This window comes from Kogia breviceps, chromosome 10 (assembly GCF_026419965.1).
Source record: "Kogia breviceps isolate mKogBre1 chromosome 10, mKogBre1 haplotype 1, whole genome shotgun sequence".
Taxonomy (NCBI): domain Eukaryota; kingdom Metazoa; phylum Chordata; class Mammalia; order Artiodactyla; family Physeteridae; genus Kogia; species Kogia breviceps.
Genome location: NC_081319.1, coordinates 42900574 through 42919053, shown reverse-complemented (window position 1 = coordinate 42919053; position 18480 = coordinate 42900574). Strand labels below are relative to the sequence as shown.

The window sequence follows — 18480 nt, the reverse complement described above, 5'->3', positions numbered from 1 at the left end:
GGGCCCAGCCGCACCGCGGCATCTGGGATCTTCCCGGACCGGGGCACGAACCCGCGTCCCCTGCATCAGCAGGCGTTCTCGCAACCACTGCGCCACCACGGAAGCCCAAAACCAATAGTTTTATTGGACCACAGCCATACTATTCGATTACACATATTATGTTCTCTATGTCTTTTTTGCAGGGTTGAATAGTTGTGATGGAAAGATCCATTAGCCTAAAGTATTTCCCCTGGCTCTTTACAGAAGTTTGCTGGTTCTAGGTAGTTGTCACCTACCAAATAAATACAGGCACACCTCGTTTTATTTCTCTTCACTTTATTACACTTTGCAGATACTACTTTTTTACAAACTGAAGGTCTGTGGCAACCCTGTGTTGAGCAAGTCTATTGGTGCCATTTTTCCAACAGCATTTGTCTCTGTCACATTTTGGTAATCCTCGCAATATTTCAAACGTTTTCATTGTTATTATATTGTTATTATATTGTTATATGATCTGCGATCAGCAATCTTTGATGTTACTATTTGATTAAGCTTAGTGAGGAAGGCATTTCAAAAGTTGAGACAGTCCAAAAAGCTAGGCTTCTTGCACCAAATAGTTAGCCAAGTTGTGAATGCAAAGGAAAAGTTCTTGAAGGAAATTAAAAGTGCTACTCCAGTGAACACACGAATGATAAGAAAGCAAAACAGCTTTATTGCTGATGTGGAGAAAGTTTTCACGGTCTGGACAGAAGATCAAATCAGCCATAGTATTCCCTTAAGCCAAAGCCTAACTCAGAGCATGGCCCTAACTCTCTTCAATTCTATGAAGGCTTTGAGAAGTGAGGAAGGTGCAGAAGAAAAGTCTGAGCTTATTAGCAGAGTTTGGTTCATGAAGTTTAAGGAAAGCAGCGATCTCCATAACATAAAAGTGCAAGGTGAAGCAGCAAGTGCTGACATGGACGCTATGCCAGCAAGTTATCCAGAAGATACAGCTAAGATAATTCATGAAACGTGGCTACACTGAAGAACAAATTTCCAATGTAGACAACACAGCCTTCTATTGGAAGAAGATGCCATCTAGGACTTTCGTAGCTTGAGAGAAGTCACTACCTGGCTTCAAAGCTTCAAAGGACAGGTGGACTCTCTAATGCAGCTGGTGACCTGAAGTTGAAGCCAATGCTCATTTACCATTCTGAAAATCCTAAGGCCCTTAAGAATCATGCTCAATCTACTCTTGACTGTGGTCTATAAATGGAAACGAAGTCTAGATGACAGCATATCTGTTTATAACATGGTTTACTATTTTAAGCCCACTGTTGAGACCTACTGCTCAGAAAAAAAAGATTCCTTTCAAAATAGTACTGCTCATTGACAATGCACCTGGTCACCCAAGAGCTCTGATGGAGATGTACAACTAGATTAATGTTTTTTTCATGTCTGCCAACCCAACATTCATTCTATAGCCCACAGATCAAAAAGGCATTCTGACTTTCAAGTCTTATTTAAGAAATACATTTCATAAGACTACGGCTGCCATAAGCAGTGATTTCTCTGATGGATCTGGGCAGTCAACTGAAAACCTTCTGGAAAGGATGCACCGTTCTAGATGCCATTAAGAACATTTGTGACTGGTGGGAAGAGGTCAAAATATCAACATTAACAGGAGTTTGGAAGAAGGTGATTCTAACCCTCATGTATGACTTTGAGGGGTTCAAGACTTCAATGCCTCGAGGAAGTCACTGCAGATGTGGTGGAAACAGCAAGAAGAAGAAGAATTAGATAGAAGTAGAGCCTGAAAATGTCACTGAACTGCTGCAATCTCCTGATAAAACTTGAATGGATAAGGAGTTGCTTATTATGAATGAACAAAGAAAGTGGTTTCTTGAGATAAAATCTACTCCTGGTGAAGATGCTGTGCAGATTGTTGAAATGACAACAAAGGACTTAGAATAGTACATAAACTTAGTTGATAAAGCAGGGTTTGAGAGGATTGAGTCCAATTCTGAAAAGACGGTCTACTACGTGTAAAATGCTATCAAACGGCATTGCACACTATGGAGAAAGTGTTCCTGAAAGGAAGAGTCAATCAATGCCACAAATTTCACTGCTGTCTTATTTTGCCACCTCAGCCTTCAGCACCACCCTGACTAGTCTGCAGCCATCAAGGCAAGACTCTCCAACAGCAAAAAGATTATGACTTGCTGAAGGCTCAGATGATGGTTGGCATTTTTGAGCATTGAAGTATTTTAAAAATAAGGTATATGCGAATTCCTTGGCAGTCCGGTGTTAGGACTTGGCGCTTTCACTGCCATGGGCTCGGGTTCGATCCCTGGTCAGGGAAGTAAGATCCCAAAAGCCATGTGGCACAGCCAAAAAACAAAAGCAAACAAACAAATAAGGTATGTTCATTGTTTTTTAGACATAATGCTATTGCACACCCAGTAGACTACAGTAGAAACATAACTTTTATATGCATGTGATTTGCTTTATTGCAAATTTTAAAAATTCATGTGACTTGCTTTATTGCAATTTTCACTTTATTGCGGTGGTCTGGAACTGAACCTGCAACATCTCCGAGGTCTGCCTGCTTTCCCTGCAGAACAGCTCAGCGTGACCTAGATGGTCAGTGATTACTCACCCCACCCCACCCCACGTCTGTGGCAGTGTATCCTCCTGTCATCTGCTGCCTGAGGGTCATCTCACCACAACCTGTGTACTCCATTGTTCTTCAATTATCATAAACTGTGTGGTTTTCAGAAATGGATAATCACTGAAAATAAATTTTAGAGCAATGCTCTTGTTTATATACTTCCAGTGATCACATTATGCTCATGGTGTATCTTCAGAGTAGCTGACTGTATTCTATCTGTCCTCTGACAATTGCTCATTCTTGATTGTACATATGGCAATGAGTTGACTAAACTTGAGTTGTGTTTCATAGGTGTGGTTTTCCTGAGGAATAGGCCCTTCCACATAAGCAAATTTCCCAGGTAACTGTGGCTTGTTCCTAAGCAGAAACACATTTTAACAATTTGGATGGTTAAACTGGAAATATTAAAAAGTAAAATAAAAAACAACAAAAAAGGGATATTATAGCTCTTCCTGTCTTAAGTACAATAACCATCCATTTCTTCGGAACGATTTAGAGTCATTACCAGGAACATCAATTAATGGAGTGTGTTAGGTAATGATGTCCTCAGGGGGTACACAGATTCACTGGGCTCTCGGCCTCACACCAAGTGGTCTGTGCAGACTATTATCATTGTAATTCTGGCATCTCCTTTGTGTGGTTCTTTGTCTTCCTCCTCCATTCCTGGCTGTCATTTCTGTGTCTATAGCTACCAATCTTCCCATCATACCCTCTATTTACTACTGGTAATTGGCTGTGGACTGGAAAAGCAAATAAAACTAAATCTTGTTAGATGTGTTTGTAAAAGAAAGGTATTCATTTTAGGTAACTGGCCTTTAGGGAACACCAGCTATGTTCTCCTACCACACAGTCCTTGAGGGCTGGGAGCCCTGTCTTTTCATTAGCCAGTGCCTAGCACGTAGTAGCCATGCACTATCTGTGTTCATTACATGAATACAGGAGTAAAATGCCATGAGCTTTGTGTTCCCCGGCCCACCTCTTGGAGCCCTCGTTTTATTACTTTCAGGGCTGTGGTCATATTTTAGACGGTGAAGGGTGCCCCCGACAGGATTGTGAAATAGGTGGACTGTGACTCTTACTCAAGTTTCCAGATGTTCCACACTCAGACCACGTGAGACCAAAGGGTAGACAGAGGAGCTGTGTTTTCCCAATGCCCCTCACTGGTGGGTGAGAGCCTGTGATCTGAGAAAGAACGCAGCCAAGGGTGTCTGGCAGAGCCAGACACTAAGGGCTGAACCGAAGAGCATGTTCCAATCCATGCTTCAGAGTTTCAAACAGTCCAATCAAAACCAAGGAAGGCACACTGCTCTAAAAAATGTACTTAACCCTCAGCTCTCCCAAAAGCAATGGAAGTAGCTCTCCTTACTTTAGCCAACTGAAAATCTGAGGAATATGGGGGAAAACCCACCTTGAAACAAACTGTACAAATTCCCTTCACTCTGTCCCTAGTAACAACAACAGAAAAGGCAAATATTGACCTCTTTTCCTTTTCGAATTAGGGAAATTTCAATCCTTGGGGTTGAGGCTCTTTGCCAAGGACCCACTCCTGACATGAGTCCTTGCGTGAGAGGAGGTGTGCAGAACTGGCTGCTCAGCCTCTGGGGCAGGTCCACAGGGAGGTTGGTAGGTCCCAGAAGACTCAATACCTCTCTTGCCAGCCCACTCATACCACAGTGGGGCAGCCTCCTCCAGTTTCCCTCCCTACCTTCTTCATCCCATGCCCTTGCCCTGTTTGCTTTCTCAAGCCCCCTCTCTTCAATTCAACTCAAAAAGACATGCACGAAACAGCCGCTAAACACAAGTAACTGTGCAGGGCACTCACACCCAGGGATGACAATAACGTCTGTGTGTTGCCATTGTCAGGCCCTGCCCTTCCCTCTCCCAGCTTCCAATATGGTAAAACTATAGGAGAAAGAGATTCGCAGGATCAGAGGTGTTCTGGAGCTACCTAGAGAAGGTGATCCCGATGATAAGGCAGAGATGGTGTCCAGAATGACAACCTGAGCTCTGTGGGGAGTAGAGTGTTGGAAGTCTAAGAAAACCATCTAGTCTTCCTTCTTAGAGTTTCAGAAGCAAAAATCAAGAAATGACTGAAATTAGTGCTAACTTCCAAAAAATGCCACTGCTTCTGGTCCAGAGAATTGCCTCCAGATCCACGTACTGCACATGTGCTTCATTATGCCTGACCACAATCATGCCCTTCCACTAATCCAGATAAGCAGACAAAAATGTATTTAGTGAAGTGCCATCTAGAGTCCTGTGAGCCCCAGGGACTGGGGTTCTGGATCAACCTTGCAGTACATCACTTATGACTCAATTCCCATGCTACCTATCCATGGCTTGGCAACTGAAAGGGTTTGAAAGTGGTGATTCTAAGGCCAAGCTCAGAGGCCCCATTCCACTATGACCCATAGATGGTTGTTGGCCAGGCTAGCCTCCTAGCCTGGTCTAGCGTTGACAATTAGTGATGGGCAGAATCCAGCTACAGTGACTGTAGTTAATCATTACTTGTTGAGTGAGGGGCAAACCCTTATAAATCCATCACCTGGCCTAAGAAAATTGACCAAAAGTCTATGCTTTATGAACAAGAGTCAAAGGCATGACCATCACATAAAAGTTCAGTACTGGATGTATTAGAGCCCCCAAATCCCACTGTTCTCAATCCAGTGAATGTCCCAAGAACCCCAGATCCTCTCAGATTGCCAGCTGCTTTCCTGAGAGAAGATACTACACTAAAGTCAAGGGTGGCTCAGCTAGATCTAAAACCAAGTCCTTAAAGGCATCTCAAAGGACTTTGTGAAGATTACTTTCCTAAAACAGCACACCCACTCACATTCTCACATCCACAAATGCATTCATGCACAACATACAAGCAGATCTTGGAACTTTATAGATTCAGAACTTCTCACGTTTTAGGGTGATGGACTTCAAGTATTCACAAACCAGCCCTACAGCTTTACAGATGAATAAATGGCCCATTCCCTGGAAGCTTTGGAAATAAATCTGATCTAGCAAAAAATGAATTTATCTGAGTTACAATTCTCTTAATTTGTGTAAGGATCCAAAAGGATTGTAAATCTCATACCCATTTTTAGATGATTCTCAGAAAAAGAGAATGAACTGTGAATCACTATGTTTGAAATGTTTCATAAAAAACCAGAATGAGGGGCTTCCCTGGTGGCACAGTGGTTGAGAGTCCGCCTGCCGATGCAGGGGAAAAGGGTTTGTGCCCCGGTCCAGGAGGATCCCACATGCCGCGGAGCGGCTGGGCCCGTAAGCCATGGCCGCTGAGCCCACGTGTCCAGAGCCGGTGCTCTGCAACAGGAGAGGCCACAGCAGTGAGGCCCGTGTACCGGGGGGGGGGGGGGGGTGGGGGGGGGAGGTCACTCAACTCTTTCCAAAAGGTAAGGGTGTGGTCCAAAGGAAAGGTGCCTTATCTTACCCTCTGCACCACACCTTGCCAGGCAAGGAAGCTGTCCAGACAGGCAGAGCTGCTGGCCTGTGCTAGAAGATCTTTACCAAGGAGTCTACATTGTGTCTCTCTCTACAAGAGGCTCTGTCTCCCTCTGCCTGCCTGCTGTCTCTGTCATATTTAACCTTCAACAAAAAACAGGAAAAAAGAAAGGAAGGGAGGGAGGGAGGGAGGGAAAGAGAGACAGAGACAGAAAGGAAGGAAGGAAGGGAGGGAGGGAAGGAGGGAGGAAGGAAGGAAGATATCACATGCCCAAACCAAATCCTATATATATTAAAATTCACTGAGGGAACCAGCAAGTGGTCAGTAAGCGAAATTTGCCTTCTTCCTATAAAAGCCACCTTCCTATAAAACCCACTCATGTGCAAACTCAGACTCCTAACAATGAGTCTCCATTTCAGAAAAAAGTTTGGGGATTTGGAAGCTCATGGAGGCTAACGGTTCCTCCATTTACTACAAGTGACTACTACAGTACTACAACTGGCTAGTTTACCACCTCCTAGCTTTCTAGATCTATTTAAAAAAATACACACCCACATATAGGATGACATATGTCACAAACACTCGGGATCAGTAGAAACTACCATTTGTCTGGATAACACATTCATCCTTTTTTATGAGCGTGCTTTATCATATGTTGCAACAATGAGAAAAAAATTAAAACAAGACCACGCATAAGATTAACTGGTAAAAAACAATCACTATCTGAGTCAGAATTTTAGAGTGGGAAGGAACCTTAAAGATCATCTAATAGATTTTAGTCAAACTCTTCAGCTTTACAGATGAGGCAATCCAAGTGCATCTGAGATTTTGCCTAGAACATGCAGTGCTGCTACAGGAATGGAGATGGGCACTATCATTAACTGAATGCCCATTAAGACTGAGGATGTACACAAAGCAGCCCCTCTAAATTCTCACAACAACTCACAGTAGCTTTTATTATTCATTGTAAAGATGGAAAAAGTGAGGTGTAGAGGGTCTTAATAATATTCCCTAGATCAGATAAAGCCAGGATCCAAAACCAGCTCTGTTTGCCGCCATAGACCACATTTTGAGTACCGCACATGGCTACTTTTTCTTTCTTTCTTTTCTTTTCTTTTTCTTTTTTGCAAGAGGGGGACAGGAGGAATGACCAAGCAGGAAACATGAGTTCTGCTTCCTGCTCCCTCGCACACAATTCATGGACCTAAGGAGAGGTCACTTCAACTTAGCTTTAATGTCTTCATCTCTCAAGTGGGGAGGCCTAGTTCTCTAAACTTTGTGACTCTTTTTAAAAAAACCTTAGTAAAGGACTCTAAGCAGACTTTGCTTCTGCTCCTGGGAGCCTATAATACTCATTCTTTGGGGGGAAAAAACAAAAAGAAGGAGCATTCTTTCTTCTATGAGCCATTTTGCTGCTGGCAGCTTCCTCTTTAATGGAGCTCAGCACCCACCAGGCCACCTCACACACTTGGGCCCTCAAAAAACACAACCTTTCGGGAAGAGACCATAGGGACTAGCTGACCTCTTCCAAACTCTGGTCCAGCCTCTTCTACAGATGGGTAAAGAAATGAAACTCAAGGAGTCAGCTGATTTCCATAAAATGGTTAGCGAGCTGGCTAACTTCCTATCTAGGTCTAACGGACGGTATCCTCTTGTTGCTTATGCGGCCATCTCCCTACATTAACTCCTCCTGCCAGAAGTCTGCAACCGGGCAGGAAACTCTTTAAAAAGGCAACAATATATCACTGATTTAGCTACCCAATTAATATTTGTCAACAAGTGTTATATTCATAGTACATGGAACCCTTTGTAATCAGGTGCATGATCTCACCTGACACTGAACTGCCCCTGGCCTCTGTAAGGGTAGGTTCCAAGATGGGCCTTTTGCTTGGCAGCTGCCACAGTGCAGGGCACACCCAACGTGGAGCGGGGCCCTGACTCTTACTGAAGGTCTACTATACTGGGCTGTATGCTAGACGCCCCTCATCCTGCTCTACCCTCATAGCTACTCGACCTTGTAGGGTAAGTCCTCACTTTCCCACCCACTTTTAGAGGTGAGGAAACTGAGGCATGGGAAGATTACCCTATGTTCATACTGCTAGGAAGCAGTGGAGACAGGATACACTCCCAAGCCTGCTCTCATTCCAGAGCCTATCTTTAACTACTCACTACAATCATTAACTTTGCCCATTAACTAGAAACAAAAGGGGGAAGGGTGCTGATGTTTCTACCAGTGACCTTGGCTTACTTACTGTTTGAATCTCTTGCCCACACATGGTGACCCAGAGATGGCACTCTCGGGTGGGACACATGCAGTGCTGTTCAGAGACCACAGACCTGAACTTAAGCATTTTGTGCTCTAAGGTGGGGCCCTGGCTGAACACCAGCCACCATTCAGAAGACTGATCCTGCCTTAACAGGAGGGCTGTGAAGCTTCAGCCAGGAGAGTCACCCTAAGATTGAATCCCTAAAATCTGCTTCTGCTGGGGAACACTTCCTGTAGGGCCAAGTTCCAGCATGCTGCTTTTTCTGAGGGAAAGCCCATACATGCTAGGCAGAGACCAACCAGCAAAGGCTGCAAATGGCATTGTGTCATGTGCAGATATGCAGCCACTGTGACATCTCCCAGGCAAGAGCGTGGCTTTCTTAGGGACTAAAAGCAAAAGTGCTTAGAGGGATCTGAAAGAGCAGTTAGGGAAGGAGAAGAGAGGACCAGTTACTCCAACTGTACCAGGCTTCAAGGAGGGGAGCCATTTTGCTTTCAGGTCCCTGCTAATCCCACTCACCTCAGGCCCTGTAAGTGGCGACGCAAGAGCAGAGCCTTGGGAGGAACCTGGGCCCAAGGAAACAAGACTCTACAAGTCCACAGCCCCTGCCTGCCAGGCGAGGTATCTGTTAGAGGCCTTTGGAGATAGATGGGAGACTAGTGCTAAGCAGAATGAAGACTGGGCTTGGAGTCAAGAGGCCAGAATTCTACTCCCCACCCTGCTGCTCACTAACCTCATGATTTGGGGCAAGACAGTTACCCTCCATGGGCCTCAGTTTCCTCTGAGGGGAACCTTGAGCTGATTGCTAAAGTCCTCTGCAGGGCTGAGATTCTGATTCTTCTGTTCTCAGAAACAAATTCAACATCTTTGTTAATTTCTTGGATTTTTTTATTATCAAAAGTATCCTTTAACTTTCTTTCCCCATTGTTTGTTAATATTCAAAAAGAAACAGTTGTCTGTTAGTAATTTTCCTGAGCATGTTCAATTTTTTCAATGAAGCATGGCATGTAATTACCACTTCCTTTGTTCTTTCATTTAATGTTTTGCAGAGAGGGAAAAGCACTATCAAAATACATCAAATATTACAAAGTGGTAAAAGAGAGAAGTCTTAAAGTCCAAAGTTAAACATGACCATTTTTCAATGTTTAAATGTCTCTATATCCGAGATCTACTATGACTTCTATAACCTGGTAAGGTAGGCATTTTCGTGTAAAATGAGGTTTAGAGAGGTTAGCGTACTCAAAGTCACAAAGCAAGTTAGTGGCAAAGTCTAGATCACTGGAATAGATGTCCAATTGTCCTTCCACCATAGATCATTATCTTCCTAGCCAACCTGCCTTTCTAGATTCTCTGCTACTCTTTCTTGGTTTCAAAACACACACTTTGTACAAAGCAAAGCCAAAACTTATTGCAACAGAACTGTGGCCAGAACTGTACTGTCCCACTAGGGCCATTGTCCTAAGGTGAAAAATCAATCCTACCCCAAGGCATTCCATCCCCACTGACCCTGAACGGGAGATATTCATGTCTCAGGTAGACCAGAAAATCCAAAGGGTTCAATCAACAAGTCTCTATGTACCAGGAATGTTACAATTTGGAAGAAACTATGAAAAGAGGGAGTTTTCCTGGTGTTTCCTTGCATTGCCTGGATGAATGACTGAATTAGGTGGGACATGCAAGGTAGTCTTCTTACCCAACAGTCAAAAGTCAGCAATAACCTGGCCATTTGTCTCTGGAAATCTGCTTTTTTTTTTTTTTTTTTTTCTGTATGCGGGCCTCTCACTGCTGTGGCCTCTCCCGTTGCGGAGCACAGGCTCCGGACGCGCAGGCTCAGCGGCCATGGCTCACGGGCTTAGTTGCTCCGCGGCATGTGGGATCTTCCCGGACCAGGGCACGAACCCGTGACCCCTGCATCGGCAGGCGGATTCTCAACCACTGCGCCACCAGGGAAGCCCTGGAAATCTGCTTTTGAAGAGGAAGGCAAATGATTTAAAAATGCAGAAAACAGGAAGAAATTCGAGGCAGCATGGTATTAGCCTCCTTATTTCCCCCAAAAAGTCAATAGCCAGACATCACACCTTCACTGCTGCTTCAGCTTCTGTTACTTTCTATGGCTATCGGGGTGTGTACGTGTTTAAATACTTCCAGATTTGCTAATCAGGACATGTGACACCCTTTTCTCACAGATGTCCTAATGAAAGACATAGGAAGCACCCTGACAGTCGCTCAGAATGAAACACACGTGAAGACCCTGCCTCTAAATGAGAATAAGCTTTACCTATGTATTCCCATCAATTTTTCTATCACTGGAACCACAAGTTATGATTTCTAGAATGACAAGACAGACAGACCTACTGGCCTGACTATGACAGGGTTTTTTTTTGGGGGGGGGGGTTGTTGGTTTTTTTTTTGCGGTACACGGGCCTCTCACTGTTGTGGCCACTCCCGTGGCGGAGCACAGGTTCTGGACGCACAGGCTCAGCGGCCATGGCTCATGGGCCTAGCCGCTCTGCAGCATGTGGGATCTTCCCGGACCAGGGCAGGAACCCGTGTCCCCTGCATCGGCAGGTGGACTCTCAACCACTGCGCCACCAGGGAAGCCCCTATGACAGGTTATTTATACTGAGTATTCTTTAAGACAAGGCACAGGCAGGACAAATGCAAAGTGTTGAAAGGAAACGGACCTATAGGGAAAACAATAGCTCACTTCTGCTTTTCTGGGGTGCTGGGCTAATTTTGAGAATGCAAAGGAAAAGGCCTAAAACTTGGCTACCTCTGTTTAAGACTGGGAATAAAATGTTCCCTTGCTGGGCTTTTAAGAGGTATCTTATGAGAGCTCTCTGCAACTTCAGCACCACGGACTCAGCACTGCCCCAAGCTCTCCTATAACTGACTTTTTTTGCTTTAATTAACCAAGGCTAGGTGGGACAGATTTACTCCATCTGTGTAATGTTACTGTTATCCACCAGTGGCTACCAGCAGCTCTTTACCTGTTGCTCTTGATGCCTGGCCTGCACAATTAGCACCTTATTATAGGCCGGCCTCTCATCTAAGTACCATGTGTCTCAATTGAGCACTTTATTTTGTCTTGTTCATGTACTAGTTCAAGAGCCTGGGCTCCGAAGTTATAAGAAATCTTAAACTCCTTTTAGGCAGGTGTGTGTTTTCAGTTTCTTATCTCTTCGTGCCCACGAGAACACTAGGGACACACAGGCATGCAAACAAATACTTCCTGATTGTTTGAAGAGCTTCTAGATGTCTATTCTGTGAATAAGCACGTGGTTGGAATCTGGGTCTCCATGCCTATCTCAACCCTCTGTACCTGATCCATTGGCCTTCTCTGCCCTTGAGGGATCTCAGGTACTTTGAGTTAAGCTCTACTTGGTCTATATGTAACCTTTTCCCTTACCTAAAAGAGTTGACTGAAACAGATACATGAGCTTCCCATCAGCACTAAGTTCAATGTTCCTCTTTAAAAAGGAACAGATTCCTTGCTTTTGGAATTAAAACTAACTATAACTTATAGGGCATTACCAGTTCCATAACAAACACAGGCCTCCTTCAAACACTCAGGTGAAAGAAATGAAAGGGGACAGCTACATAAGGGGATGGTTAGGAAAGCAGGTATGAGAGTTAGGTTTTCTGGTCTCAAATCCTGGCTCTACCACTTACTAGTTGTGTGACCTGAGACCCTGGTCAAGACAGTCTCTCTGCACCTCAGTTTGCCAATCTGTAAAATAGGATAATAGTACCTGCCTCACAGGGCTATTGTTAATAGGACCGAATCAGTTAGTCTTTGTAAAGTGCTTTAGAACAGTGCTTGGCACATAATAAGCACTATTATGCTTAAGTTACTGTTAGATAAAATTAATAAGAGTACAGAGATTTAGAACAGACAGACCTATAAATCAATATGCCTCCAAAAGAATCTGACAGTGATGGGAAAACAAGCAGGTTAACAGAATAATATGCCATCCTTGGTGTTTTGATTTTCTGGCAAACATACAATCTTTGAATTGCTTCAGTAAACCAAAAAGAACTCTGGATTTATAGGTCTGTTTTTTTTTTTTTTTTTTTGCGGTATGCGGGCCTCTCACTGCTGTGGCCTCTCCCGTTGCGGAGCACAGGCTCCGGACGCGCAGGCTCAGCGGCCATGGCTCATGGGCTTAGTTGCTCCGCGGCATGTGGGATCTTCCCGGACCAGGGCACGAACCCGTGTCCCCTGCATCGGCAGGCGGATTCTCAACCACTGCGCCACCAGGGAAGCCCTTTTTTGTTTTTTTGTGGTACGCGGGCCTCTCACTGTTGTGGCCTCTCCCGTTGCAGAGCACAGGCTCCGGACGCACAGGCTCAGCGGCCATGGCTCACGGGCCCAGCCGCTCCGCGGCATGTGGGATCCTCCCGGACTGGGGCACGAACCCGTGTCCCCTGCATTGGCAGGCGGACTCTCAACCACTGCGCCACCAAGGAAGCCCCGAGATTTACAGGTTTTTGAAATGTCTAACACATTATCACAACAAATGTGATAAAAATGTTCTGGCTGCATTCAAGCAAAACAATTAGTGAAGGTGTCATTGTTTTAGTAGAGAATTTTAAATAAACATTCTACTGTTTACACCTCTTATATCTACTTAGTCTAACATGTCAGACATTGTTCATAATGTTATTTAGGTAATACTGCCAACGCTTCTCCAGCAAAGAATCTTAGTCAATTATCAGGGGAACACCTCAAATGTATGTTCTATATTTTAAAAGATTCACTGAAAGATGAATCTTTATATAAAGATGATTCCATGGTATCCAAACTCAGAATTTTCTTTCGGTGTCTTTTCTGATCTATTCACTGCCACTTTTTTTTTTTTTTTTTTTGCGGTACGCGGGCCTCTCACTGTTGTGGCCTCTCACGTTGCGGTGCACAGGCTCCGGACGCGCAGGCTCAGCAGCCATGGCTCACGGGCCTAGCCGCTCCGCGGCATGTGGGATCTTCCCGGACTGGGGTAGAAACCCGTGTCCCCTGCATCGGCAGGTGGACTCTCAACCACTGCACCACCAGGGAAGCCCTTACTGCCACTTTTTAAACCCTCAATCTTCTTAGATATCCTAGCTACTAAAATTCCACATCCAGGGTCTCTCCTTTCTGAGCAATCTCTAGCACAAGATACCATTTCTAACATCAGCGGTCCCTTGTTATCTCACCACGGAGGTCCTCTCTAGAATCCAGGCGTCCAACCACACACAAAGGCATCTATGTGCCACAACAGGTGGGGGCACCGGTGCTTTCCTTAGGGAGGAAACACTTCTAGTTCCACCTCTCCTAGTCTCCCTGCAGGGCAAAGTTCAACACTGCAGGATGTCTTCCCTGTACGTGCACCTGCAGAGAATTATGTAGAAACATCAGAAACAACTAATGTCCAGTCTACTAAGAAGTGATCATCTATTCTGGGGCTCAGCAGTTTAGTGCTTAAGAATGTGGGAACAGGGCTTCCCTGGTGGGGCAGTGGTTGAGAATCCGCCTGCCGATGCAGGGGACACGGGTTCGTGCTCCGGTCCGGGAAGATCCCACATGCCGCGGAGCGGCTGGGCCCGTGAGCCATGGCCGCTGAGCCTGCGCGTCCGGAGCCTGTGCTCCACAACGGGAGAGGCCACAAGAGTGAGAGGCCCACGTACCACCAAAAAAAAAAGAATGTGGGAACATACTTCCTCTCCATACCCTCCTCGGACTGACCTCCCTATCCCACTGTGTTCACTGGTGCCACTGTCATAGCTCTTAACCACCATGTTCTGTGGTTATGCTGGCCCTGGGTCCTTCCACTCTGCCTGGGGAGCTTCTCTCGGCAGAAGTTGTGCTCCACTTGTCTTAGTGTTCCAAAGCCAGCACAAAGCCCATCTATGCTAAGCTCCCAAGAGTTATGTGTGAAACTGTATTTGAGCTACTATCTGAGAAAAACCAAATGTTCTTTGGATGATCAAGCTGTCAAGGGTTACTTTCACTTTTGAGTACAGGGAGGTTCCTCAAAAATGGGGCATTTGGAAAAGTCATCAGACCCCCTCTTTGTTTCTGTCGTTTTGGGTTAACTTTCCCCCATTTATCCACATGGCCCCTTTAAAATTTTTTCGTGCCCTGTCAGCCCCGCCTTAATGGGCTCCTTCAGTGACCCCACATTCACCTTGCAGGTATCCTTTCTGAATATTCAAGGTCCATATTCTTACTTGGCCACGAGCGGGGCTGGCATATTTTTCGTCCACGGCTCCCAGCGATCACCAGTCACTGCTGGGAAGCGCTGGGGACGCCTGGGCACTGCGCCCCCCAGCCAGCGCCGACCAAGACTCTCCCCCCCTACTCTCTTTGGGACAATGCTCCGGCAGCCACCCGGGGCAATGGGATCCTGCAAAGGTTCCGGGTCAGCGTTCGGTCAGCCAGCCCCAGAGAGAGAGCGGGGGTGGGGGTGGGGGAATCCCTGGGGTGAAGACTCCTCGGGACTAGTGGGCATTCACTCCTGGCCCAGACCCTTCCCACCGGGAACGACCTAAAGAGGTCTTTATCGACTCTTTCTTTTCCACCATGCTAGGGACCAGAGAAATGCAAGACAGGGGGCAGGAAGAAGAGCAAGGAGACAGCCTCTCAGGCCAATCACGACGTCCGCCTCCCCTCACTCGGAGTGAGTCTCTCTCTCTCTCTCTCTCTCTCTCTCTCTCACACACACACACACACACACACACACACACACACACACACACAACCCGCTACTTCAACTTCAGCTCTGAGCAAACTGCGCCGCACGTCTCTCCTACTACGAGTCCTCCAGCTCCGGCCCCGGCCCGTGCCTCTCGTCTCACCCCAGCTTTTACACCCAATCCCAGTTTCCTCACCCAACTGACCGTGAAGCTGGAGGCAGTTCCCCAGTCCCAGGCCCCCGGTGGTGCTCGGCTGCCGCCGCCGCCGTCGCTCCCCCTGCAGCCCCCGACCCGCGATCCGGCCTCGGGCTGCAGCGATGGCTCCCCGGCACGAGGCGCCGCGGCTCCCTGGACTCGGCCAGACACAGGGCGGCGCGCAAGAGAAGCCCATCGAGCTCCCGGCGGTGGTGGCGGTGGTGGCGGCGGCGGCTGGTGGAGCGGCCGCCGCGCAGGCTGATGACGCATGGGCGCGGAGGGGGCGTGGTCCGCGGGGGAGACGCTGGCAGATGACATCTGGCGGCGGGGAGGCTCGGCAGCATGGCGTTTGTGGCGCTGAGTGAGGCGGAGAAGGTGTACATTGTGCATGGCGTTCAGGTAGCGGCAGCAGCGATATCGGCGCCGGCCGTCGGGTTCCCCTAGGACTGCGGCTGACTGGGTTTACTTTGTGATTAAACCGCTCTGCGGCCGGCGTGTGCATCTCGAAGCCGGCAGTGCGGGCGTATTTGGGACTGGGCGGCGAGAATCCATTTAGGATTGTATGCGTACTTGCTTTTTTCTGGGTCTACAAGTTTCCACACCCGGGTAGGAAGCGGTGGGCAGTCCCTGATTCTGTCAAAGACCCTCTCAGACTTTGAAGGCTGAGCTGTCCCACTTTTGTTAGGTACATATTCTATCATAATTTTTATCCCATTGAATCTTTGTAACAGTCCTGAAGGTAAGTATTATCTCTACTTTACATATAAGGAACTATGCTCAGAGAAATTAAATCACTTGTCCGAGGTCACAAAGTAAGTGTGTGGTGGTGTTACCCGAAAACAGGGTTTGCCTCTTGGTGAGTGTCGAGCCAAAAGACACAACCAAGCCGAAGATTGGGGGGAGGAAGGATTTATTGCATCCAGTGAGGGGACACCGAGGATCTTTTCCAAAGCAGTGGCTATCCAATTAGCAAAATTGGAGAATAAGCTAAGGGCACATGCATACTCATGTAGGGGCTTGAGCAGAGGAGAATTTAGTGTAGAATTGGGGCAAAGGTTAACAGACTCCGAGCTTTAGTTAATTGGAGTCTTCGAAGGTCAGAAAAGGTCAACATCATCCTTCCCCAGGTTGAGACCAGCTTGGGGTCTTATCCTGTAGTTACCATCCTCTAGCTGGGTGGGGGCCTTAGTTCTTGTAGAACAAGTCAAAGATCTGTATCAGATTGTTAGGTATATCCCTTGAGGAAAAACTGGGGCTCTGTTTTATCTCAACTGTTATTTCTTCACTGCTTTTCCTTTTTTCCTGCATTCTTTACTTCCCTCAAGATCATTGATTACAGAGACCTGTTCAAGGGCAAGCATTTTGGTCAGGCTTAGATCACAAAAATGCTTAGGCCTAAAATGGCTTCTCTTATGTCCAGAAAGCCATGCCTGGTTCTCTTTATCCGGGCCCCCCTACCCTCTCTGCTTACAGTGGACCTGGGATATAAATCCAGATCTTTCTGATTGCAAAGCCCAACTCAACTTGCATGCCACTTTACCTTTTTTAAAATAGGGATTCAAAGGCAAAGGCCAGAGAGTCTCCCCACTTCTACTTCTCTTTCTTCTGTCCTCTGAAAGCATGTTGGGGAAATAAGAAGGGGGCGGGCAAGTTCTGAACCCCACCATTTTCCTAGACCTTAAATAGTATATTGACATATATTGCTGTATTGTTATCTTTTTAGGTAGTACTTTTTCCCACGTTGGTTCTAAGTTTCTTTAGAACCGTATTTTGCATTTCTTTGTACAACTTTTGTTTTACTAACTTGTATCAAACTGGTTTTTATATTCAGGAATTTGGGGGCAGATGTCAGAATTTCCAGAATTAGCATTTAATCCTCTTTTGGGGTTTGCTTAACTAGCTAAATATGTGCTTTCTTCCTCCATGAAAAGACATTGCTAACCTCCATCTTAGCCCAGTGATTCTGAAACCTTGAAGTGCCTTTAACTCAAAAAATACAGCTTCACGGGCTTTACCTGGACCTTCTGAATCAGAATCTCTGGGGCTGGGGCCTGGAAATGGGTATTTTCATAAATGTTGGGAGATTTTGATGCAGTCACCAGACGTTGGACTATGGGCAAGCCTCTGGCCTGGTCCAGCCTGGAGTCTGCTGCAGAAATCTTTGCCCCCCTGCCTGAGGTTGTTGCAGGAAGGGGGACCCCTTCCAGGGCCCAAGTGTGGGCTCTTGTCTAACACTTGGAAATGAATTGTCTGAGGGGACACACGTGCTGACAAAGCAAGAGATTTATTGGGAAGGGGCACCTGGGCAGAGAGCAGCAGGGTAAGGGAACCCAGGAGAACTGATCTGCCACGTGGCTCGCATTCTCAGGTTTTATGGTGATGGGGTTAGTTTCTGGGTTGTCTCTGGCCAATCATTCTGACTCGGGGTCCTTCATGGTGGCACGTGCATCGCTCAGCCAAGATGGGTTCCAGCGAGAAGGATTCTGGGAGGTTGGTAGGGCATATTGACTGGTGTCCCCTCTCCTTTTGACCCTTCCCGAATTCTTCCGGTTGGTGATAGCTTGTTAGTTCCATGTTCCTTACCAGGACCTCCTGTTGTAAGATAACTCATGCAAATTTTACTATTTCCGTTAGTGGTTCCCCTAACAAGGTCACATGACCTCCTGCGTCTGTTTGAGTGAGCACTTGGAGTCAGACTGAGCAGGGATCCTTTCCTGGCTCCACCATTCACAGTAAGAGTGATTCTTACCTGAGTAACTGAGCTCACTCCCTCTGTGTAAAATGAGAACATATCCATCTGGGAGCAGAAAGGGATTGTGAGGAATGATGAGAAAAGAGAATATGGACCACCTGGGATGTGGTCACCCCTGAAGAGAAGTTGGCTCCCTGTCAAGATTTTTCCATCAGAAGTGTGGCTTTGTCTGGAACCATCCACACTATATCCACAACCTTCCTAGTGACCCCATGTGGGGTTCATCCTATGGCTGTTGAGATTTAAGCTCTTTTGATTTGGAGGGCTAGAGATTGTTAAATTGTCTCAAGAGAAGGGGGATTTGTGGCTAGGCCTAGAAAGTCCCTAGGCAGCTCTGGGGCACTGCCTTTTCAGGGCTCCAGCATGGATCACGTAGACTGTGTGACTCTGCCTGTCTTTATGTCTCTGGTGACAGCCCTTCTTCTCTCTGCTGAAGTGTCTCACTTCTCCACAGCCACTTGCTGTCCAGCTGCCCTCCACCTTGGTACATGCCATCCCCCCACCTTTA

At 46.5% G+C, this 18480-nt stretch overlaps 2 protein-coding genes across 5 annotated transcripts in view; one reads left to right on the top strand and one right to left on the bottom strand.

Moving 5' to 3' along the window:
- Positions 1-15494, bottom strand: part of ZDHHC3 (zinc finger DHHC-type palmitoyltransferase 3) — a 60723-nt gene extending 45229 nt beyond the window's left edge. For 3 of the 4 annotated variants that reach the window (XM_067044516.1, XM_059075819.2, XM_067044517.1), the window contains exon 1: positions 15230-15490. The gene's annotated coding sequence lies outside the window, so the exon portion shown is untranslated. Of the gene's footprint in view, positions 1-15229 lie in introns of all 4 variants that reach the window. The other variant, XM_059075820.2, reaches the window with a different exon arrangement.
- Positions 15495-18480, top strand: part of EXOSC7 (exosome component 7) — a 30062-nt gene continuing 27076 nt past the window's right edge. The window contains exon 1 of the mRNA XM_059077889.2: positions 15495-15619. Coding sequence (XP_058933872.1) covers positions 15563-15619 — 57 coding nt within the window. The 5' untranslated portion in view covers positions 15495-15562. The remainder of the gene's footprint in view (positions 15620-18480) is intronic.